This window comes from Lycium barbarum, chromosome 8 (assembly GCF_019175385.1).
Source record: "Lycium barbarum isolate Lr01 chromosome 8, ASM1917538v2, whole genome shotgun sequence".
Taxonomy (NCBI): domain Eukaryota; kingdom Viridiplantae; phylum Streptophyta; class Magnoliopsida; order Solanales; family Solanaceae; genus Lycium; species Lycium barbarum.
The window spans coordinates 113,476,516-113,501,560 of record NC_083344.1 but is presented as its reverse complement, the minus strand read 5'-3'; the positions used below and the strand labels follow the sequence as shown (position 1 = coordinate 113,501,560).

The 25,045-nt window shown below is 38.0% G+C and overlaps 2 protein-coding genes and 1 pseudogene across 2 annotated transcripts; 2 read left to right on the top strand and 1 right to left on the bottom strand.

The window, feature by feature from the left end:
- Positions 1-1,374: 1,374 nt before the first annotated feature.
- On the bottom strand, positions 1,375-10,991 carry LOC132606774 (probable disease resistance protein At4g27220; annotated as a pseudogene).
- Positions 6,350-6,856, top strand: LOC132608144 (uncharacterized mitochondrial protein AtMg00810-like). The gene has a single exon (XM_060322224.1). The coding sequence runs from the start codon at positions 6,350-6,352 to the stop codon at positions 6,854-6,856; it is 507 nt and encodes a 168-aa protein (XP_060178207.1).
- An 11,941-nt stretch (positions 10,992-22,932) lies between the features above and the next one.
- On the top strand, positions 22,933-24,658 carry LOC132608143 (uncharacterized). The gene is made up of 4 exons (XM_060322223.1): positions 22,933-23,263; positions 23,435-23,830; positions 24,090-24,112; positions 24,212-24,658. Exons 1-4 carry the CDS (start codon positions 22,933-22,935, stop codon positions 24,656-24,658), a joined length of 1,197 nt encoding a protein of 398 aa, XP_060178206.1.
- Positions 24,659-25,045: the final 387 nt, after the last annotated feature.

Below are 25,045 nucleotides of genomic sequence, written 5' to 3'. Positions count from 1 at the left end.
TTTTTTTTTTTTTTCTCCGCCATGGCCGACGCCACTACTACTCCAGCAAAGCCCTCGTTCCACCCGGCTCTCGCGGTCTCCAATATCAAGAATCACATCTCTGTTACTCTTGAGATGGAGAACTCACAATATGGAACATAGGCCGAGCTTTTCAAAATTCATGCTCGTTCTCACAAGGTCCTTCATCACATCATTCCTCCACCTCAAGGTAAGGAGAAGCCGGCTCCCAAAACTGATGAGGAAGTCGAATTATGGACGACCATTGACGCCACCGTGCTTCAATGGATATATTCGACAATTTCGAATGATCTGTTAAACACCATCATCGAACTAGACACTACTGCCATGGACGCTTGGGTTCGCTTGCGTGATATATTCCAAGATCATCAAACCTCTCGTACTGTGACTCTCGAACAAGAATTCACGACGACTCGTATGGAGGATTTTCCCAATGCCTCTGCCTATTGTCAACGTCTAAAGAGCCTTGCGGATCAATTGAAAAACGTCGGGGCTCCCGTGACGAATAGCCGCCTTAAACTTCAACTGGTTTCGGGTCTCACTGAAGCGTACAAAGGGGTTGGGACACAAATTCGCCATGCAAAGCCGCTCCCCCTATTCACAGAGGCTCGGTCTTCCCTTGGTTTGGAAGAACGTGAACTTGCGGCAATGGTGTCTCACGGGTCTGGTTCGGCTATGGTAGTCACGGTCGACGACGCGCCACTGCCCTCGGACAACACAAGCTCACGTCGAGGGAAACCCAAAAATTCCCGCGGCCAAAATTCTGGAACTGGCCGTAAGGGAGGCTCTGGCCGCGGCTCAGGCGGCGGAAAATTCACCGGCGGACGCGGTGGTTCAGCCTGTAGCAGTGGCGGTCAGCAGCTAGCGGGCTCCCCTTCGCAGCAGTGGACTGTCGGCCAGTTTGTTCACTGGCAGTGGGTCCCGCAGCCTCGCTGGGCTGCTCCTCCCCCCTGCCCGTACCTGACGACCTCTTGGGCTCGTCCCCCGCCAGTCCCACCACGGCAGCAGTGTAGCATCCCCTTTGGGAGGACACCATTACGAAACAAAAGTCAATTTTACACTTACACCGTTTAGAAGGAACTTATGCCGAAAGATATTCACAAATATATTTAATAGCGGAAAAAGGCCCATGCGGAAAAATTTGGAAGTACGGCATTTTTTTTTTTGTGCGCTCCAAAAAAAAATTTCTTAGATGAAATACAATAGTAGAGCATCATTTTAAAATGGTAATTCCCTTCTCAAATAGTCAACACATTTAAGAAATTTCGTTTTGAAATTTTATTTCCAAATCAACACCATTACGGGTCCATAAGATGCGCAAAATTCAAACTAGTGATTTTTACAAAACTATTATCATCCTTTGTAAATAATTACAAGACAAAATACAAATTCAGTATATGACATGACTTGGGTTAAAAACACATCCTAAAATAGCAGAACCAGTCACCAAGTTTAAGTTACAAGCACATGGTCTTGTTTTCCACAAGCCTTCGAAATTTCATACATAAGTGCCACACATGTATCATGTACAAGTCCCCAAAAATTTACAAAAACTAGATGCATATGCAGATGTGATCTTCACAAGGGCTCTCAAAAAGTCTACTCCAAATGGCCATCTTCATACCTCATCTCGCGCATTACCTACGATAGAAAACAACTATCTCTAAGCATAAAGCTTAGTGGTGTATAAACTTTGGGCTTGGAGCCATTAAATTCTCCAATTCCCTTGTTCTCCGTAGGTGACTCAATAAGGTAACAATAAGCCCAAGTGCACAAGTATATCAAAGTATCGAATACAAACCTTGGAGAGTTTCAAAATATCATTACTAATATACTAAGGCTCAAGTATCAAGAAAGCTTATAATTCAATTCAAGAGAATTTGTCAAATAACCAATTTCGCCCAATATGCACGTCATGCCATCACACTAAGCACAATCAATATCAAGACGGGCCGAAGCCCCGAAATCAAGAAGGACCGAAGCCCATATCAAGAAGGGTCGTCACCCAATATCAAGAGAATCAAGAACCATGTTGAAAGTGGCTTTCCACTCGTACTCGAAAATGGACGAAAATCCATCGTCAAGACGAAATGTAAATCCAAAGTCAAGATGGGCAAGATCCGAATCGAGGGGCATGCCAATATCGATGACTAGTCACCATAACGAGAAGGACAAAGTCCCAACAAGAATGCAAAATGATCAAGCAATTCGTACAAGTGGGCGACTTAGCAAAAGTTTTGCAATACTTGAGACAATAACCATACAATAATATAAGATAAAGAGTAAAGAAATAACTCATCAAGATACTTCAAAATTCCAAAAAAATAAAGATATTTTAAGTTCAAGTTTATACACAAACCTTGGCGTTTTACCACACAACAAGTTCTACCACAACTCGAGGAGTTCAAATCATCTACGCCATAGACCAACCAAAGTCCACTTCGTCAAATAATTCCTCTTAGCTTGTACAAGAGCATATATACCTTAAATACACAATCAAATATCTACTTAAGTTCAAAAGTCCCAGCACATCACAACTAAACACGAAATCAACGAAAATCAGCCCAAACTATCAAAACAGAAATTCTGGACAGCGCTATTGTCTTGTATCGTTGCTCAGTTTCGAAGGGGTAAATGGAAAAACTGGAATTTGTGTCCTCAATGAAAGTTGTAGATATATGTCTTAGGGTCTCATAGAAATTCGAATCACCCATACATCAATTTTGTAAAAAACGATATGCTCAAAATACTAACAGCAGTCCATGTAGAATGTTCAAAACAGAAATCTGGACAGCACCTCCCCCTGCACTTCATCACCCCTTTTCGAGTAGCTAAAAGCAAAACTGGGTTTTACAGCCTTGATGAAAGTTTTAGGTCTATGAAATAGATTTCCAGAACATCTTGAATCACTCAAAACGGAGCTGTATACAAGGAGTTATGCTAAAAACACTAACAGCAGTCCCAATCCAAAAACGGGTTTGTATACAATATCTTCATACACTTTATTCTCCCAAATTCAAGAACAACAACTTATCAACAACATCAGTAACAACATCAACAATTATTATAAATCACAACTCCATTAATTCCACCCATTTAAATCCAACAAAACAGCCCCCAATCCATAAATTGCAATAAGGCAACAAACGAGTTTATAATGCTATTTTCTCCGTTCTAATCCGTTAAAACTCCAAATAAACACTTTAATAACATAAAATAAATCTTATACATACCTTAGCAGTAGCTCAACCACGAAAATATCCTTCCCCAAGGTCAATATTTAGCTTTAAATGACGATGACAACTCGTACTACACTTTTCTCTTCACGAGCTTTGGGATTCGGAGCTCAGATTTTGATCAAATCTTGATTTTTTTCTCTCTACTATCTTCTCTCTCTTTCTCTAGGAGGTTCTGGACATTTCTTGGTCTGGAAATGAAGAAGGGAGCTGAAAATATCCCTTAATGGGCTAAGGAGTTGGGCCTGACCCGACTTGGAATCGGGTTGGGCCGAATTTTACTGTCCAGCTTGACCTTCCTGCATTAAAATGTCCATAACTCTTTATCCAGATGTCACCTGTAAGCCCATAATATATGGTTGGAAAGTTATTTCAATTATCTACAACTTTAATTTTATGAGTTTTCCCAAATTCCCAAATTCGGATGGGGTTACAACCTCCCGAAGTCAGATCACCCGAAACATAACTAAATTTTTTTTTTCTTCTAAATTTTTTTTTGAAGTGTTACTTTCAAAAAAAGAAAATTTTGGGGTGTTACAAGCAGGGTATATTGGGCCCTCCTCCAGCCCAGCAGCTCTACACGGCAGCAGTGGCCCCTCATGGGTCATATGTTTCAACCGACATTGAGTCCGCAATGCACACCATGACCTTGAACCCGCCTGATCAAAATTGGTACATGGATACCGGGGCCACTTCTCATATGACATCCTCGGACGGTAATCTCTCGTCTTATTTTAATTTGAGCAATCAAAATAATGGTATTGTTGTGGGAAATGGTCATTCGATTCCAATTCGTGGTTGTGGTTATACTAGTTTGCCTCCCCCAAATCCCCTATTATCCTTGCGGAATGTCTTACATGCGCCTAAACTCATTAAGAATTTAATTTCAGTACGAAAGTTTACTACTGATAATTTTGTGGCTGTTGAATTTGATCCATATGGGTTTTCTGTGAAGGATTTTCAGACGGGGATGACACTAATGCGGTGTGATAGTCGGGGAGATCTTTATCCAGTCACCACCATCAAATATCCAACCACCACTCCATCAACCTTTGCGGCGTTGTTCTCTCCTTTTTGGCATGATCATTTGGGTCATTCAGGAAATTCTATCTTAGATTGTCTTAGGCTTAATAAAAGCATTGAATGTAATAAATCTAGTCAATTTAGTATTTGTCGTGGTAAACACATTAAGTTGCCGTTTGATTCTTCTATTTTCGAAACTTTGATGCCATTTGATGTTATTCATAGTGATTTGTGGACCTCTCCCGTGTTAAGTTCATTGGGTCATCGATATTATGTTCTTTTTTTGGATGATTTTTTGAAGTTTTTATGGACTTTTCCTTTGGCTAAGAAATCCGACGTCTATGCGAAATTCTTAGTTTTAAAAACCCACATTCATACCCAATTTGTACGTCATATTAAAAAATGTCCAATGTGATAATGGGAGGGAATATGATAATGGTCAATTCGGGAAATTTTGTGAGTCTAATGGGATGTCATTTCGTCTTTCTTGTCCACATACGTCATCACAAAATGGGAAAGTCGAAAGAAAAATCCGTTCTATCAATAATATCACTCGGACTCTCCTTGCTCATGCTTCTCTTCCCCCTTCGTTTTGGCATCACGCCTTACAAAGGGCAACATATCTTCTTAATATTTTACCAAGTAAATTATTAGGTCACGTTTCTCCTCTTCAAGTGCTATACCAAAGAAAGCCATCTTACTCTCATCTTCGGGTTTTTGGGTGTTTATGCTATCCCCTCTTTCCTTCTCCGACTATCCACAAATTGCAAGCCCGGTCTACACCGTGTGTATTTTTGGGGTATCCTTCGAATCATAGAGGGTATAAGTGTTATAATTTATCGTCCCACAAAATCATTATTTCTCGTCACGTGATTTTTGATGAGAATGTTTTCCTATTTTCCAATTTACATTCTCCCACTTCAACTACTTATGATTTTTTGGATGATGGGATTTCCCCATTTTGGTTGCATCATATGACTTCTACTACGAATAGTCGGCTCAGCCCCCCCCCCACGCTGCTCCCGTGACACAGCTGATTACCCCCCCTCCCACCGTGGCTCCTACTGCCACCTCCCCTCCGTCGGCAGTGCCTCCGCCAGCCGCCTCCCCTGCCGCACCTACCCCTCTCCCCTCTGCCTTGGGCCAACAGCCCTCGGCTCCATCTCCCCACCCGCACAAACATCACCCCAGCCACCCCAATCTACCAATCCGCCCTGAATGGTGACCCGGAGTCAACATGGTATTTTTAAGCCAAAATGTATGTTTAACTTGAATACCATGGTTACAAAATCCCCTCTCCCTCGTAACCCTGTGACCGCCCTTCGTGACCCGAATTGGAAAATGGCTATGGATGATGAATTTGTTGCTCTTATTAAAAATAAGACATGGGAGTTGGTACCCCGTCCACCTAATGTGATTGTTATTCGTTCTATGTGTATTTTCACTCATAAAGAAAAGTCTAATGGTGATTTTGAGAGGCATAAAGCCCGTCTTGTAGGTGATGGAAAGACTCAACAGGTTGGCATTGATTGTGGTGAGACTTCAGTCCGGTGGTCAAGCCGGCTACGATTCGTACCGTTCTCAATCTTTCATTATCAAAGAAGTGGCCTATACATCAGCTAGATGTCAAGAATGCTTTCTTACACGGTGAGCTTAAGGAAACAGTGTATATGCACTAACCTCTGGGTTTCAGAGATCCCACTCATCCGGATTATGTATGTTTACTCCGTAAGTCCTTATATGGACTTAAGCAGGCCCCGAGGGCATGGTACAAGCGTTTTGCAGATTATGTCTCTTCTCTTGGTTTTTCAAACAGCAGATCTGACAATTCTTTGTTCATCTACAAAAAGGGGTCCGATATGGCATACATTTTACTTTATGTTGATGATATTATTCTTACTGCTTCCTCAGATTCTCTCCGATGCTCCATTATGGCTCTCCTTGCCTCGGAATTTGCTATGAAGGATCTGGGTCCTTTGAATTATTTCCTTGGCATTCATGTCACTCGCCAAAAAGATGGCCTGTTTCTGTCGCAACGCAAGTATGCTGAAGAAATCATTGATCAAGCTGGGATGTCTTCTTGTAAGGCTACTTCTACTCCGGTTTATACCAAACCGAAAGTGAGCAGCACATCGGGTGCTCCATCTGATGACTCGACTCACTATCGCAGTCTCGCAGGTGCACTTCAGTATCTTACTTTCACGAGGTCGGATATCTCTTATGCTGTTCAACAGGTATGCTTACACATGCATGCACCGCGAGAGGTTCATATGTATGCTCTTAAGCGTATCATCCGTTACATTCAGGGTACACTTGACTATGGTTTACATCTTTATCCATTCTCAGTTACTGACCTCCTTTCCTACACTGATGCGGATTGGGGGGGCTGCCCTGACACACGTCGGTCAACGTCTGGTTATTGTGTCTTCCGTGGAGATAACTTGATATCGTGGTCTTCGAAACGCCAACCTACCCTCTCTCGTTCGAGTGCTGAGGCGGAGTATAGGGGGGTTGCTAATGTTGTCTCCGAGTCATACTGGCTGCAATCTTCTGTTCGAATTACATTGTCCTATTCATAAGACTACTATGGTGTATTGTGACAATGTGAGTGTCATTTACCTTTTGGGAAATCCAGTGCAACATCAGCGCACCAAACACATTGAAATGGACATTCACTTTGTTCGTGAAAAGGTTGCGCGAGGACAGGTTCGTGTCCTTCATGTTCCATCCCGTTATCAGATTGCCGATATTTTCACCAAGGGACTACCACAAGTCCTATTTGAAGATTTTCGGGACAGTCTCAGCGTTCGTAAACCTCCCGTTTCGACTGCGGGGGTGTGATAGATTATGTAAATATTAGTTAGAATATTTTGTAGTCTACTATTTTAGGTTAGAATATTTTGTATATTTTGTAATCTCCTATTTTAGGTCAGAATATTTTGTATATTAACCAATTCAAGGAATGAAAGGAGACACGAAAAATATTTCCTACAGCCTTTGTCGTTATATATTTCTTCACCCTAAAGTTGCAGAATACAGTATTCGAAATAATGAAATTGAAAGAAGTGAAAATATGTACCTCAGGCCTGACTCAACCTCAAGGGTTTGAAAAAAGGACGGAGGACATTCTTGTAGTCAGGATGGTCCCATGCCAAAGAAACCCAGTCTGTAAGATTCATTTTGATAGCTTGAAGAGCTAGAGGAGCTGATGGCTGCCGTTTAGAAGAGGAAGAGTTAATGGAAGTCTCTTCAGCTTCTAACAATTCCAAACTGTTATACTCTGAATAGAACCACAAGTCATTCTTCCGTTGTATATGCTCTTCAGTTTTGGTAACCCAATTAAAGAAACAGTTTGTAACTTTGGTAAAACAACCTCATCATCCTTGATGCTTCTGCTTTCATTTGAAGGAAAAGGAGACGATGATGAGGCTGAGCTTGCGCACTGCTTTGCTTGTTCTTCTTCATCCTCTGTTATTATCTCTTCCATTCCCGAGCAGAATGCCACATCTATTTCCGTCAGATTTAGGAGGTATTGCAGCAACCACCTAGGGATTAGCTTCTTCATTTTATTGCACCCACAAACATAAAGCTTGCAGAGATGGGAAAAGGTTCCAACTGGAGGCAAAGCTTCTCCTAACTCCAACTTAACAAGACCACTGAATTCCTCTAAGGAAACCAAGGTCAATCTCTCAAGACTCGAGAAGGGGCTGCAAGTAGACGTCAGTTCATGATCTCCCATCATTCTTTCACCCATTGAGCTACAATTAGATAACGTCATTAATAACTCTATACCTTTGCATCTAATAATTTGAATTGCTCTCAAGTCTTTGGACTGAGTCAGAGATGGAACAGCATCTAACAACCTATTGCCCAAGGTGAGAATATCACAGTGGTCAATTACTAACTCTTGAGTCTCTAGTGGTAGAAGAGTCACATCTCGCTCTTCTTCTATTTTATCATAGTATAGCATCTCTACATTGTCCCCGGTGAGAACCAGGTCCCTTAGAATCACTTCATTATCACAACAAATAAAATCGGAACCCAAACGGGGAGATTGTGTCGGATCTAAAGCAATTTGAAAGAAACTCGGCGTCCTGCAAGACTGCCGATGTTTGACAAATCCATTGAAACTACAAACATCAACAAACACCCCGTGAAATACCTCTAGTTGTCTCATCCCCCTTAAATCTTCTACTCATACAGCAAAAGGAATCGAGAGGGAATGAAGATTAAAGAGCCTAGCTAAAATACCTACAGCTGGTGTCTTAAATAATTTCTCCCTTGTTCTCATGTCCAGGCAACTTAAATTAACCAAGCTTGCTAAGCCTTGGGGCACCTCCTTGATGTTTGTGTCAAAAAGGTCCAATTCAGTAAGGTTCTTGAGCTTGTCCAACGGCGGCAGAAATCTAAGTTCTGTACAACGTCGCAGCAGCAATGCAGGGAGACTTACTAAATTTGACACCGAACTAGGCAGCTGTTGTATTGTGGTGTAGCTTAGATCCAGAACACATAGACCAGGCATCTGCACCAAAAAAGGATCTACAACTTGACTCAAACTACGATTTCCTCGCAATGAAAAAGTTGTAAGCCGAGGACGTACATTGGATAAGGGCTGTGAAATTTCCTTTATATCATTTTCCATCAAAGAAACCTTGTCCAAGTCCTCTGACCATTCTTGCTCCCCTGGTATTTCACGCAATTGTGCTCCCGCTTTCACCATCCACTTAAATTCATCTCTTGCAATATGCAGTGCCATCTGTCTCACCAAATCATGCATCCTCACACATGTTCTTTCTCCTCTACGATTCAAAACACTTTCTAATAAGCACGCCCTTTCCAGTTTGTTCAACACTGCATGACCTTGGTCAAATTCTGCTGCCCTGCTGTTCCTCCTGACTAGCAATCCTTCAACAATAAAAAGGCGAATCAATTCATCTCTCTCAATTTGAAAGTCTTCAGGGTATAAGCAGCAATAAAGAAAACACTTCTGTAATCTTGGCTTCCTCAACCGATTATAGCTAAAGCGGAGAACGGAAAACACTTCGTTATTCATATTCTCCATTTGCATACAAGATTCTGTGAATTCTTCAAATGCGTCCCTCCACTCAAAAACATCATTCACTCCTCTCATACTTGCAGCCATAGTTATTATTCCCAGTGGCAATCCATCACATTTCTTTGTCATTTTCTTTGCTATTTCTTCTATTTCTATTGGGAGATCTCCACAGTGACCAAGTGTCTCCACAAATAATTCCCAAGATTCAGTCACTGAAAGAATTGCTACTTTTACTTTCATTTGGCAGCCAATCCTTTCACACACGTCAACTGATCGGCTAGTTATAATCAGTTTGCCTCCACCAATTTCCAAAGGGATTCCTACCTGCTTTACATCAAAATGGTTCCATACATCATCCAATATGAGCACAAAGCTTTTAATCCTCATCAATCTTTGGCACAAACTGGCTGCCCTTTTCTTATCGTCATCCTCAGCTGAAAGATCTAGTCTCAACATCTTAGCAATCTGACTCTACAGTTTAGTAATGCTAAAATCCTGTGATACAGTGACCCAATAAACATTACCTGTGAATCTTGAATCTTTGAGAAGATGGTTATGGATATGTGTTGCAAGAGTGGTTTCACCCACACCACCCATCCCCCAAATGCCAATACTTGAAACTTCACTCAAAGAGTACTCTACCACCTCCTTTAGACTCGCTCAAATGCTTTGCCTTTCAAGTTTGTTGTCACCAAAGGCTGCACTTTTACTTCATTCAAATTAAGTAAAATCCCCTCAGAAGATATACCTTGCTCTAGGAGATCTTCCAATTCTTTATGAATTTTATCAGCACGATCTGATAACCATATGCCTGCAATTTTGCAACTGTGTTCTACTTGTTGCTCAAAGGATGCAAACTTATTCTCTAGTATTTGTACACTGTTCAACCAATTATCAACCTCTCGCTTCCTCCCTTTACTTGAATGAAGTTTTGCTTCTTCTGTTGCATCCATGACATCATCCCTTCGACTGATCAATACTTCCATCCTTCTTTTTATTGTTCTCATTTTTACTTTGAGTTTCGCGGGTGGATCCCATAGGTTTTCTTTGAAGAATTTTAATATATCAATCCACATGATCAGATGATCTAACAAAACAAAACCAGCAAGAGTTTATTAGTACTTCAACCATTAGGCGTTGATGACAATGGTGGTGGGGAGAGAGACACGGAGGAAAGACCAAGTAGTGGCGCAAAGAGAGAAAAGAGGAGTAAAAATACGGAAAAGGGCCAAATATACCCCTCTCCTCTACTTTGCTTTATGTTGAACTTTGTCCCTCGAAAATCTGCAGGTGCAACTGTTGGATACTTGAAATTGAGAATTGATTTAAGAACTGGGTAAAAAAAAAAAAAAATCGAACTACAACTCTTGGGTTCTTAAGGTATCGCAAGTTGGGACAATAATTGTCCAAGTGTTGGAATTATTCTACTAAAGTTGATTGGGTCTGTTTAGTTGAGCTAAAATCTTAAATTAACCACTGAGCTGTTGGGTTCCTTGGTGAATGGGATTTTATTTTTTATTTTTTAAAAAGAACCTGGAATTGGAATTGGAACTTTGGAATTGCAAATTTTCAGTTCTTGTTGTGTTACAAATTCTATTACATGAGCAACAATGAGTTCATTCACTGCTCTTGTTCCTCTTATATAGAACAAACCCATTCCTTACGATGCATGTGGAGAGAAAATCAGTTTTGGGTTTTATTCGGATAATATTGGGGGAGGGGGTGGGGGGGGGGGGGTTAGTTTGTAGGTTGGGTTGTTTAATTGATGGACGGCAGGGTATAAACAGCCACAAAATATAAAGGGGGACAAAGTTCAACAATAAAACAAAGCAGAGGGATATATTTAACCCTTTTCCGTTAATTAAAAAAGCCCACTCATCTAACTAATGAAACCAAAACTTAAAAACTGGAACACGCTAGCTTTTGGACAAGGAAAAGAGAGAGTGTGGGGATAGAAAGGGTTGAGCAAAGTAAATATTTGTGAATGTTACTGATTAACTTTTTAAGGGACAGCTTATTATATTGAATAAAATATTCTAGAGGTCATATGTTTTGACATCTAAATCATAACTTCAACGATATATATATATGATTGATTCATCTTTATGTATGCAACTGAGATTCTCACTTAATTAGAAAAGAAAATTTAATACGGATAAGCTATTTGTAAGTTCTAATTATAAGTATTTATGATATTCAAAATATAATACATATAATACTTATTTATCAATTATATAAACAAACTAATAGAAAAAGTAAGGGAATATTCTTTGGAGTTTATAGGTCAATTTTGAGGTAGTTTGGTGAAGATTAAAGTTTTGGTTGAAATTTTAGTTTGAAAATTGAAGAGGAAGAAGATTCGTATATAAAAGTTGTTAAAGAGATTCTAATAAGAATCAATATGATCAACTCTGTGCAATGAGAAGCGACAATAATTTTGTTGAATAGAAGTAGTGCTTGCTGAATCTTTCGCTTGACTTATTACAATTAGGATAACAGTATGGAGAAAAAGATTAAAATAAATAACTAAAACAACAAAAAAGGCTAATCAGTATAGTTATTGTCATTAATACTTTTTTATTCTCACTACTGTAATGTGCAGTCCCCTAACGTTGCGTAAATAAATTCTCGTTTAAAAGTTTTTGCACAGCTCTTGCCTGTGTATCGCAAAGCTTATATTTTGCATATGTCTCAAAAAGATGTCCAGCTTATTTAATAGAAAGGACTCCTTATTCAGCTCAATTTTGTGACTCAGGCTATTACTAAGATTAATTTCGTCAACGAACATGTGAAGTTAATTTTTTTCCAATAACATGGCACAAGCAATGGTGGATGAGTTATACTATAGTTATATATAGTTATAATGTAGATTCTAGTTACAAAATTTAGTTTAGGTACTTCAGTGTACACGAAATTTACCCCTTCAACAATTTACGGTTGTTCATCTTTATGTATGCAACTGATTGTCACTTAAGCAGGAAATCAAATAGAATAACAGTCAACTGATTCTTGTCACTAGAAATGAAACCACTGCCGAACTATATGCCAACTATTCATAAGAATCAAACTGTTTTCTTCTATTCAGTAGAGCTTCAACTACTAATAACAATCAGTATCTTCTAGCAGCTTTTTTTATTGGTTTGTCTTCTATTTTCCCCATATAGTTGCCGGATCAATTTGGTGAGATGAATATGCAAATAACAAACAAAAACTAGATCTAGTAATCTGTGGTAAAAATGACTGAATTTGCCCACCATATTACTTTATCATTGGAGTAAATACCCCCAAAAGGGTAGGATGAACACAATAGAGCAAAAGAGGAAACTTCAACCTAGATCTAAAGAAGCTTAAGTGTAATCTCTTCAGCACAGACATATATAGATAGATAGAGAGAAATGGTAAATATATGAGGCTACCTTCACGTCCTTGAAAGGCTAAATTATTTTCTGATCAGAGCAGGAACAAGAATAAACTTATAACGGTGAAACTTAGCTTTGCTACCTCTACTCTGCATGAACAAAAAATAGTTACCAATTCATTCATCAAAGGAAACTAATGTAATAGGCCAAATAATTAAATGATTGGGATCACAACAATTATTCACAAAGATTGGGATCACAACAATAACATCTACGTGTGGTGTGTGATGAGTTTCTTTCTCTTTTTCCTTTTTCGTATCCATTTCAGATTATTGGGCATGTAAAGGCCTTCTATCATAAAGGTATCAGTACTCTTGCGTTAACTATATTTAATATTATCAAGTTCATCTTCAATATCGGATCTACGATTTTTGTTCTTTTTTTAACACAAAAAATTGCTTCTGTACATCGATTTGAAGTTACTGAGGTTCCTTTTGATTAATCACTGAAACAGAGAAGCTTGATAACAGGAAATATGAGAGTGCAATTCCTAACTGAGTTTGATATTTCCTCCAGCTCCGACAATGTATAAGACTTGAAAGTCTATTTGGTGAAGGTTTGTAGAAGTTGTGTTGGTCTCTACAACTGAATGGCAACGTGCGTGAATATATGGCCTCAAGCCAATATCTTCTTTTTAAAAAAAATTATCCTTGTCTAATAAATGATGTGAAAATTTTTCTAGAAAGACTTCCACTTTATATTTTCCCATGGAAAGTTTGAGGAGAAATAAAAGAAATTAGGTCAAATATTCATCTTAGTTAATATGTTAAGTGATTTTCTTAGTTGGTGTGCGAAATTTCTAAAGATCACTTATTGTGGACAAGAAGGATTATAATTTTTTAAATTTAATTTGTTGTTCTTTCTCGAAAAGAATTAACTGAGAATCTACGTGGAGCCACATACATAATATATAACTCCAAGTTGGATAAAATCGTAATATTAGATACTTTTCCTAATCGGTGATAAAGTTGATCTTTACTAGAATACAAATGAAGAATTATAGTAGGAGCCTGTTTGGATGGGCTTATGCCTATAAGCTGCAAACAGCTTATAAGCTAAAAAAAATAAGTTGGGGTAGTCTAACTTTTTTTTTTTGGCTTATAAGCTGTTTTCAGCTTATAAGCTGCTTTAGATAATCTAAGTCAAATGGGCCTAATTATTTTTTTGAGCTTATTTTAAGCACAAAATGACTTTAAGCTGGCCAGCCAAACACTCAAAAAAACTGAAAACAGCTTATAAGCAACTTATATGCAACTTATAAGCCAATCCAAACGGGCTCTAGAGCTAGAAGATAAAGACGTAAAGTTACATAATTTAAAAAGAACACAAACATTTCACATTGGATAGCAATAAATGTCGGAAGGATCCAAGCCAATGTTGATTTTTAATAGTCTGTTTGGCCAAACTTTTGGTTAGCTAAAAATGCATTTTTTTTAATTTTAAAAAGTGCTTAGTTTAAAAAAGTGAGGTATTTATCCAAACTTTTAGAAGAAAATAAATACTTTTAAGGAGTAGCAAAAACTGTTTTTCAGAACCTAAAAAAATAGTTTTTCATCAAAAGCACTCTTTTGAAAATCACTTTTGAGAAAATACACTTAGAAACACATTTTAAAAGCTTGGTCAAACACTAACTGGTGCTCAAAAGTATTTTTTAAGTTAATTGGTCAAACACAAACATTCTTCTCACCAAAAGTACTTTTTTGAAAATCACATTTAAAAAGTACACTTCTCAAAATAAGTTAATATTAGAAGCTTGGCCAAACAAGCTATAACTTTACTATGCATGGGTGCAGAAGACCCGACTTTGGTTGTGAATAAAAATAGAGTTATATTGCTTTTTTTAGGCACCGTGATTCTTATAGACATGACTTATAAGTAAGAATCCAGATTGGCTTGAGCATTCAAGATTTTCAAATGTCTCTCGTCATGGTACCAAGAATTATGCATAAAAGGCACATCTCTATTGTGTTCTTCACTCCAGTAATCTATTTAAACCTTTTTCTTAATAAAAAAAATACATCTTTTGAACTATTTTTGATATGTTAACCTTCATTTTGGAGCTCTCATAACAATTCACTCTAGCTATTTTTTTTTGGTACTAAGGCTTCATTTGTTTTCATTAAGATTAAGAAGTCTGAATCTGAATGTACATATGAATGATTAAGATTAGGGGTGTCAAATTTGGCCCAAAAGGTGATGACCCACCCAATCCGCCCAAAATTTTATAGGTTGGGCTCAAGATAATTTCATATTGGGTTGATTTTAGGCCAACCCAACATAGTCAATTTTAAAGTGATCTCTAACTTAAGCTCAATACTAGCCCAATTCTAGCCCGTTTTTAAGATATACTAAAATTTGGGTTTATGGCTTGAGGTTTACTTTATTTGTTTTATGTATACACTTTTCTTGTATCATGTATCTTATAAGTTTGTGGTATGTTTAATATGAAAGGAAATATTTTTCACGAAAATATGTTTAATATGAAGGGAAATATTTTTCACAAAAAATGTTTTTCTCGAAAATATTTACCTCGGAAAATGTTTTCCTCAAAAATATTTTTCACAAAAAATCCGCGAAAATAATTTTCAACAAAAATAGTTTTCATCAAGTTGGGCGGGTCATGACCCAAACCATTTTTAGCCCATTTCAGCCCAAGTAACTTTTGGGCAAATGTTAGCCCAACCCATTTATTACCTCAGCCCATTTTGATTAGGCCAATTTCAGCCCAACCCGCCCATTTGACACCCCTAATTAAGATGTTGTCTCTAGATCTGAACACTGAATGAATAAGACTGTTTGTTTTTCAACATCCGAATGTGCATAACATATTTATTTAAACATAATAAATATACAATTCAAATAAAAAAGTAACTAAATAAAAATTTAATAAAATAAAAATATTATTTGACAAAAAAGTGAAACATTTATGTTCGCTAGTGATGGTGGGTGGGGTAGGGGTGGTAGGTGGGTGGTGGTGGTGTGGTGGGCTTGGGGTAGGGTGGTGTTGAGGGGGTGGTTGGGGGTAAGGGGTAAGGGGTGGGTGGTGGGGGGTTAGGATGGTGTTGGTGGTGAGTGGCAGGGGGTAGGGGAGGGTGGGGGTGGTAGGTGTTGTGGGTGGTGGTGGGAGGGTTGTGGGGTGGGGGGAGGGAGAGGGGTGGTGGTGGTAGGGTGAGTCGTGGTGGTGAGGAGGGTAGTTGGGGATAAGATAGGTGGGTGGTGATGGTGGGTGGATCGTTGGGGTGGGGTGGTAGTGGGGGTTTGGGTGGTGATGGTGGGTGGGTTGTTGGCATGGGGGTGGGTAGGTTGGGTTGGGGGTTGGGGTGATGTTGCTGGTGAGTGGGGCTGTAAGGTTGGGTGGTGGAGTGGAGTCGGTGGTAAAAATTATTCATAAAAAAAGTACCTCTTAATGATATTCAGACTTTGTTCAAGATCTTAATGATTAAGACCTATTCAGATTAAATAAGTTGTTAGATCTTAATGTAAACAAATGCACTTAAGGGTATAACGTCTGAACCATTCAGATTCAGACCTCCATTAAGTGCAAACAAATGAGGCTTAAGTGAGACTGCTTTTGGTTCTTTGTCTCTCTTTTAGAGTGTTGGAGGCGTGAAGCATCAAATATTAATGACAAAGATATATCACATTGTCTGATCTCGTATAATATCCATGGTAAAGGTAAGTTTATTATTTTTCTTTTTCTTTTAACTTAAAAGTATTTCGTAAGCATAATATGATATTATATTGATCTTCGTGAATTCATTTTTCTAGATGTTGTGTGCTTTCAGAAAATATGACAATTTCTTTATTTGTGATATTTCAAACTATTGAGGTATTATGTTTTGTGTTATTTGTCCTGATCATACCAACAATGCTTGATTGTCCTGGCTTTTTTTATGCTGATATTTAGATGATCAGAAAGTCGGGCAAGGGGTTATTAGAGATGGCAATTACGAAAAACATTATGCTCTAGAATATATATGATGTGATGTTAATCTATTATATTTGGTTCTTATCGGAGGAAATAGTGCATGGATCACCCATAAATGGATCACAAAGAAAAGTAGGGCGTAGGATACGATCTAACTACCTATTTATGATATGACTTGAAAATTGATTTTAACATTTTTCTAATATATATAAGTGCGGTGGGGGTACGAACACAACTACCCCTCTTGTACCAAAAGCTTTAAAAAATGTACCCGCAATGAATGTTTGTACCATAAGCTATATAAATTGTACAGTTTAATCAACTATTTTTTTATCTCACGTGGACATATGTCATTGTACTGAATATTTATTCTATCCTCGTGTATAGACGTATGCACCTCAAATTTAATTCTCCGATACATTTATTTCCTCCGTGCACTTTTATTTGTTCGTAAATGAAGTACTCAACATTACTTTTTGAATATTTATTCTCTCCTCATATATACACATATGCACTTCAATTTTAATTCTCTAACACATATTTATTTCCTCCGTGCACTTTTACTTGTTCATAAATGAAGTACTTAACATTAAAATTGTACGCGCAATGAATGCTTGTGTTAAGATCAACAATGATTTGAATTTGTGAAAGAAAACAACTAGGGTTTATTAACCATGTTACAACGAAGAGAGAGAGAGAAGAGGTTCTAGAGAATTCCTTTCATTTCTCATTAACTGGAAAAAAAATCAATGTACAAATGCCGCTTATATATTTGGGCCAGAATTTACACTACTCAATACATAAAATTGGGCTTAAACTAAAACTGATACACATAAATAAAAAAACAACTGGGCTCGGGCCCAATACCGAATTCATGTAATCCCAACATCCCCCCTCAAGTTGGAGGGTGATAGCACATCCAACTTGCCAAGTAAGAAACGATGCTGCCCACATGTTAAACACTTGGTAAACACATCAGCCAATTGAGAACTAGTGGAAATATGGTGAAGAGAGATAAGACCGTCAGCCAATTTTGTGCGGATAAATGACAGTCAACCTCAATATGCTTCGTTCGCTCATGAAATACTGGATTTTTGGCAATATGGAGAGCAACCAAATTGTCACAAAATACAGGGACAGGGGAGGACAAACAAAGCCCAAAATCTGCTAACAAACGAACTAACCAAACTAATTCAGCCACCACTTTACTCATAGCACGATATTTTGCTTCGGCCGAAGATAAGGAGACAACCGACTGCTTTTTGGACTTCCAACTAATCAAGCTACCCCCCAAAGAAATGCAGAAACCAGAAACAGATCGATGAGAGTCGGGACAGGAGGCCCAATCACTGTCACAGTAACTCCGGATAGAAAAATTAGGAGCATTATTCAGGAAAATACCAACATCAGAAGTACCACGTAAATATCTCAAGATATGCAATGCAGCATCCATGTGGGGAACCCGAGGACATTTAAGGAACTGGCTAAGGTGTTGAACAGCAAAACACAAATCAGGCCGGGTGTGAGTGAGAAAGTACAATTTACCAACTAAGCTCCGATAAGATTCAGGATTAGGCAACAAATCTCCATGGTCTGGTTTGAGCTTAACACACAACTCAAGAGGGGAGACCACGGGTAACATATTAGAACACCCAAATTCAACCAGTAAATCTGAAATAAACTTCTTTTGATGTAACAAAACACCATGTGAAACATACAGGATCTCAATGCCCAGAAAATAATTAACCATCCTAAATCCTTGATCTTGAATTGGTCATCTAAAAACTGCTTAAGGGCATTAATTTCAGCAGGATCATCACCAGTGAGTATAATATCATCCACATACACCGCAAGGAACACAATAGATGATTCAGATTTCTTAATAAAGAGGGAATAATCATTCAATGAGTGAGTGTAACCCCTAGAGCAAAGAGCATGAGATAGTTTGGCAAACCATTACCTTGAAGCTTATCGAAGCCCATAAAGAGACTTTTGTAGTTTACACACAAGGGGAGAAGTGGACTGTGAGGAAGTAGAAACCAACAGCCCTTGAGGGAGTTTCATGTAAACTTCCTCATCCAAATCGCCATGGAGAAAAGCGTTATTAACATCTAGTTGGAATAAAGACCACCCCTATTTTACAGCAAAGGCGACTAAACACCTAATAATGCACATCTTAACAACAGGGGAGAAGGTCTCATGGAAATCAATGCCCTCAACTTGTGTATCACCCCTAACAACAAACCTAGCCTTATACCTTTCTACACGACCATCAGCTTTGTATTTAATTTTATAAACCCACTTACATCCAATAGGCTTTTTGCCTTTAGGTAATTCAACAATAGTCTAAGTCCGATTTAATTCTAATGCCTCAAATTCCTTCCTCATAGCCTCTTGCCAGGCAATGCTGGCAGCAGCCTGAGTATAAGAATGAGGCTCAGTTGCAGCTGAATGAGCAGCAGTCAGGGAAGTAGTAGTGGAGCTGGAAAGGGAAGGAGGAAGTTGGACAATAAAATCAGAGAGATGGGAAAGAAGAGAGTGTTGTCTATTGCTTCTCCTAGTATCTGTAACGGGTGGAACAGCAGAGGAAGGAGGGACAGAGGAAGAAGAACCCCCAGATGAGGAGGTAGCAGGAGGAGAGGGTGCAAAGACATGGTCAACAGGAAGGGAAAAAGAAGAGTCATCACTAAAAACATGAGTGGGTGAAGAAGAGGGTGTGTTGGAGAATTCAGGAAGATGAAAAAGAAAAATTGACTCTTGAAATGTGACATCTCTGGAAGTAAAAACAGATTTGGCAGACAAATTATAAAGCTTGTAACCCTTCTTGCCAAAAGGGTAACCAATGAAAACACATGGAACAGATTTCGGATCAAACTTTGTTCTATCACATTTAGGGACAGTGGCATAGCATAGACATCCAAAAGGTTTTAAGTGAGAATAAGAGGGTAATGTGCCATATAGGACCTGGAAAGGGGTTTTATTTTGTAGAACAATGGAAGGGAACCTATTTATTAAGTAAGTGGCAGTCAAATTACAATCCCCCCAAAACTTTGTAGGTAATTTAGACTGAAAAAGTAAAGATCTGGCAATTTCAAGAAGGTGCTTGTGTTTTCGTTCAATAACACCATTTTGTTGTGGTGTGTATGAACAAGTAGTTTGGTGTACAATGCCATTATCTGAGAAAAATTGTAAGGCAGTGGTGGAAAGACCAATTTCTAATGCATTGTCACTCCTAATAGTTTTTACAGGGAGGTTAAAATGGTTCTTGATCATAGAAATGAAGGCTTTCAGTAAAGGAAAAGCAGTACTTTTGGAGTGCATCAAATGTGTCTAGGTTGCCCTACTATGATCATCTACCATGGTAAGAAAATATTTTTTCCCAGAATATGTTTGAGTGTGGTAAGGTCCCCAGGTATCTACATGAATGAGTTCAAATAAAGACTTAGAAATTGTGGTGTTATGAGCAAAAGGCAATCTGCCTTGCCTAGCCAGTGGGCAAACAGGACACACAAAGGAGTGTTTAGAAGACAAATCAGCAGATATAGAAGAAATTGTTTTCATTTTGGTAAAAGGAATGTGGCCTAGTCTATGGTGCCAAAGTACATCATTCTTATTAATGTAGTGCCTATCTTTACAAGAAAGTAAGGGAATAGAATGTAAAGCAGATTTGTGTTGATCACTACCATGCATAGGAGCTACAGTGTTATTAAAAACAATAGTAGGAACAATGGGTTGGGGAGTGCATGATGGTTGTACAGTCTTTTGAAAAACAGAAACAGGAAAAACAGACTTGGAGGAGAATTGTTGTTCATGAAGGAATTTGTATAGCCCTTGGTCAAGTCTAACAAGATCCAGAAGTTTTCTCATGAAAAGGTCCTATATCAGAAGACATGAACAAGAAGTAAACAAAACCATGCAATGATATTGTTGTATCAATTTGTGCACAGAAATCAAGTTGTACTGAAAAGAAGGAATGTATAATACATGATGGAGAGTCAAGGAGGAATGCATAGAAACAGACCCAATGGATGTGAATTTGGCTTTATAACCATTAGGCAAGGTTACCAAATAAGGGGTAGAGAGAGGGGTAAGGTCGAATAAAATATCCTTATTAGAGGTCATATGGTCAGTAGCTCCACTATCTATAATCCACACAATTCTACTAGTACCAGACAGCATACAAGCATGAGAATCATTATTAATATAAACAGGTAAAGACAATACACTACCAGCAAATTTAGCAGAGCCCATCAGGTTGGGTTGAGAATCAGGTTGAGCAGCAAGACTGATTTGAGTTTGTTGGAGCAGGTTCATGAGTTGAGAAAACTGATTCATAGAAAGGCCAGGTATGGAAGAGTCCGTCTCTCCTGAAGCACCAGTAGAACTAGCTATAGCTTTAGGAGCAGTATCAGCATGACGCAACCAACCCCATCTCTGAAGATGATCTGGAGACTCAACATCACCACTCACATTTGCAGCCACCTTTCTCCCTTTAAAAAACTTATGGTTTTGTGGATAACCATGGAGTTTATAGCACCTATCAATTGTATGACCAGGTTTTTTGCAATACCAACAAGTGAGGTTAAAGTCGACCTTCTGATTATATTGCCTATGTGGAATAGGTGGTTGATAGGGAGGCTGTGGTGATCTAGTGTTGAAGTTTGGTTTAGTATTGAGATTTGCATTAAAGGAGGCAAAATCGGGATTCAGCATAGGAGTGAAGTGCACTTGTCTTTGGTTCTCATCTTGGAGAAGAATATTATAAGCATCAGTAAGAGAAGGGAGAGGATGCATCATAAGCAGATTACTTCTAACACCCACGTATACGTCATTCAAACCCATGAGAAATTGGTAAAGTTTATCCTCCTCATCATCTTTTTCAATCCCAGATTTAGCTGAAATATAGTGAAATACATTTATATATAGATCGGTTGTTGAGTAAAAAACGGCTATATTTATGGCAATGAGAATCTTTTCCAAATTAAATGGTGATTTGTATTAATGGTTCCATGATTCACGCAAACCTCATAAGGTTCCATTACAGCTAACGTCTGTCAATCAAATTAACTCCATTCAAATATTTTTTGTATTCAAAAAATAAAATCAGCATCTTATCTTTCCCAAAATCTAGCAAAAGTTCCTTTCTTTTAATATTTTTTTCAACAATCTGCTTTGCACTAATACAGAAAAAATCCCTTTCGTTTATTAAATTTTTCAACATTCTGATTGGAGATACGTTGTTCTAGTGGAGAGATACGTTGTTCTAGTGGAAAGCAGTAGGAATATCATATTACAATGTATCGCTCTATTTGTAATGATATAAATGGCCAGCGTAACCGCTTTCATCCGAAATTCTGGGTTTTGGAACGATCAAAATTTTTATGTTAACAAGAAAATAGATGCAGTTGTATTCAGTGATTATTGCAAATACGATGAACTAGTTACTACGATTTCAACTCAACTTGGTCTGGATAGTTGCAGAAACAAAATCTCAATAAAATATGTTGTTGAGGGGGATACTCAACCAATGGAAATACACAACGATATGGGAATTAAGGTGTATGTTGAGCTTAAGAGGGAAAAAAGTGTTTTGGGGATGTATCCATTGTGCGTTAGTATTACAGATAATGATGTTGAGGAGATTGCAACTGGTGAGTGTGTTTTTAGAGACGATGTGCTTCAACTTGGATACGATGATAATTTGGAGGATATGGATGCGTATGATTCTAATGAATTCGATCTGTCAAATTGTGGAAAGGCTGTTGTATTTTTAGAGGAGGACAACAAATTGATTATTTTCAATGCAGAACAGAAGGAAATTTTTGTAGATCAAATTTTCAAGGATAAGGATATATTGAAACTTGTAATGGCGAATTATGATATTCGACAACGATTCAATTTCAAAACTGAGAGATCAATGCTATAAGGTATGTGCTTTCCATAATCTAACTTTGCGGGAGATAATAAATGCATTACAAACTGCTCGTTACTGAGAATGACTTCATACTGATCTATGTTTTATTTTGTAGCTATACAGTCGTATATATGTCGCCTGAATGTGAATGAAAATTACGAGCGTCAAGTGTTGGAAAATATGAGCTGTTCAGAGTTAGGTATTTCCATGAAGAACATACATGCCCTTTGAAGGACAAGGTATATTCACAGAGGCAAGCAACAAGTTGGTTTATTGGGCAATCGGTTGTTAAGCCGAAAATAGCGAACCACAAGAGGAAAGTTAGCCCTGGGGATATAATGGACGACGAAAAAGATGAATTCGGCGTAGATGTTTCTTACATGCTGGCCTGGAGAGCTAGAGAAAAAGCTATGAATGATTTGAGGGGGGATCCTGCTGCTTCATACAATAAATTGTCGGCATATGTCTATATCCTAGATAAAACATATCCTGGATCACATGTTAAAATGCATAAATCATGTGAAAATGAGTTCCTGTATTTATTTGTTGCACTCAAAGCATTCATAAATGGATTTGAGTGTTGTAGACCAATAGTGGTAGTGGATGGTGCACACCTTAAAAGCACGTATAATGGTACATTTGTATCCGCAAGTACTTTGGATGGTGCGGGTATGTCTATTCCTGTGTGTTTAATTTCAATAATATAAATGAAAAATACATTGTATAAACTGAAATGTACTGTGAAATATAGATTACATTACTCTTATCTAGACTTAAAATATAGACTGATAAAAATACACAGTTTATGATTAACTTTTTAAAATGCAAATGTATATACAGGTAATATTCTACCACTGGCATATGGTTTGATAGATTCAGAAAATGATAAGTCCTGGACTTGGTTCTTTGAGCAGTTCAAGATAGCTTATGGTATTAGGGATAACATGTGTGTCGTGTCCGACAGACACGAAAGCATAATCAAAGCGGTGTATCGGGTGTATCCTATTGTTCTTCATTTGTCCTGCATATGGCATTTGTGGAAAAATGTGACTAAGAAATACAAGTCGAATGATGAAGTATTGAGTCTTGTGTTTTATTCACTTGCCAAAGCATACACACAGTATGAGTTCGATAAACTGATGGAAAAGATTGAGAATGTTGATATATGGGTAAAGGAATATTTGGATGATGCTGGAAGGGAGAAATGGTCTCGGCTATATTCACCTGTTAACAGAGGTTGGACGATGACTTCGCATATAGCGTAATGTATTAATGGAAAACTAGTAGCGGCAAGAGAGTTACCTGTTTTTGATTTCCTTGAAGAAGTTAGGAGGATGTTTGGGAGATGGAATTGCACAAATAGGAAAAATGGTACAGACACATTCTCAACACTTTCGAGACGATACCAAGAAATGCTCTCAATGAACGAGTATAAATCATTACGCATGAGGGTAAGTTTTTTCTTGATGATAAAACTAGTTTGTTTATATCTCAGGGTATACTTCTCTGTGTTTTTCTGTATTTCGTTATATTTAGCTAACTGCCTTAAGTTTTCTTTTAAGTTTATGGAACTTGACATGCAATGTATTTTTGTTGTTGAATGTGTATGTTTCTTAGGTTGAAGCATCAACTGAATATGTTTATACGGTTAATGATGGACCGCGGCGTTTCATAATTGATTTGAAGAGGAAAACTTGTAGTTGTCGGATGTTCCAAATTGACGAAATACCATGTTCACATGCCTGGGCTGTCTTAAAGAGTAAAAATCTAACGGCTAATGCATATTGCTCAGAATTATTCAAGCCAAATACAGTGGTGAATACGTATGATGTGCCGATTGATCCACTTCCCGACGAGAGTGAGTGGAATGTTCCAACACACATATTGGAGGAGGTTGTTCTTCCACCGAGATACAAGCGACCTCCTGGTAGGCCAAAAAAGAAGAGGGATAAGCCATTAATGGAGCTGATGATTGGTAAACGTAGGAATGTTTGTAGTATATGTGGACGTCTTGGTCATAAAAGGCGTTCGTGTGGTAATGAGCCACTTAAGAAGAAGAAATAAATGTCTAGTCTTCATTTGTGTTTTATTTCTAGGACAGTTGTCCGATGATGTTTAAAAAAAAGAATCAAATGTATTCCATCTTGAATTCATTTTTTCTTTTCTGTGATGTATTTCACTGGTGTTATGTTATAGAATTGAACTGATATGTTCAATATAAAATGACAATGAAATAAAATTGAAATACATTGGTCAATACTTGTGCCTCAAAAAATTACTTTATATGTGCAATGATTGTTGTGGGAATACATTTGATTCATACAGAACAAATTGGACGAATTATAATACAAAGGGAAAGCATTCTGGGGTTTTGTAACTTTTTTATATTTCTTTGTATGTCTCTATATTTCAATTTATTTCCTTGTATTTCAATATAGTGTTATTGTTGGG

What these genes read in the sequence shown, in the direction of transcription:
- LOC132608144 (XM_060322224.1), top strand. Translation starts at nt 6,350, where the DNA reads ATGTCTTCTTGTAAGGCTACTTCTACTCCGGTTTATACCAAACCGAAA.
- LOC132608143 (XM_060322223.1), top strand. Translation starts at nt 22,933, where the DNA reads ATGGACGACGAAAAAGATGAATTCGGCGTAGATGTTTCTTACATGCTG. An exon ending in AAGTACTTTGGATGGTGCGG is followed by an intron (nt 23,264 to 23,434) that starts GTATGTCTATTC and finishes ATGTATATACAG; the next exon opens with GTAATATTCTACCACTGGCA. An exon ending in ATATTCACCTGTTAACAGAG is followed by an intron (nt 23,831 to 24,089) that starts GTTGGACGATGA and finishes TTTATATCTCAG; the next exon opens with GGTATACTTCTCTGTGTTTT.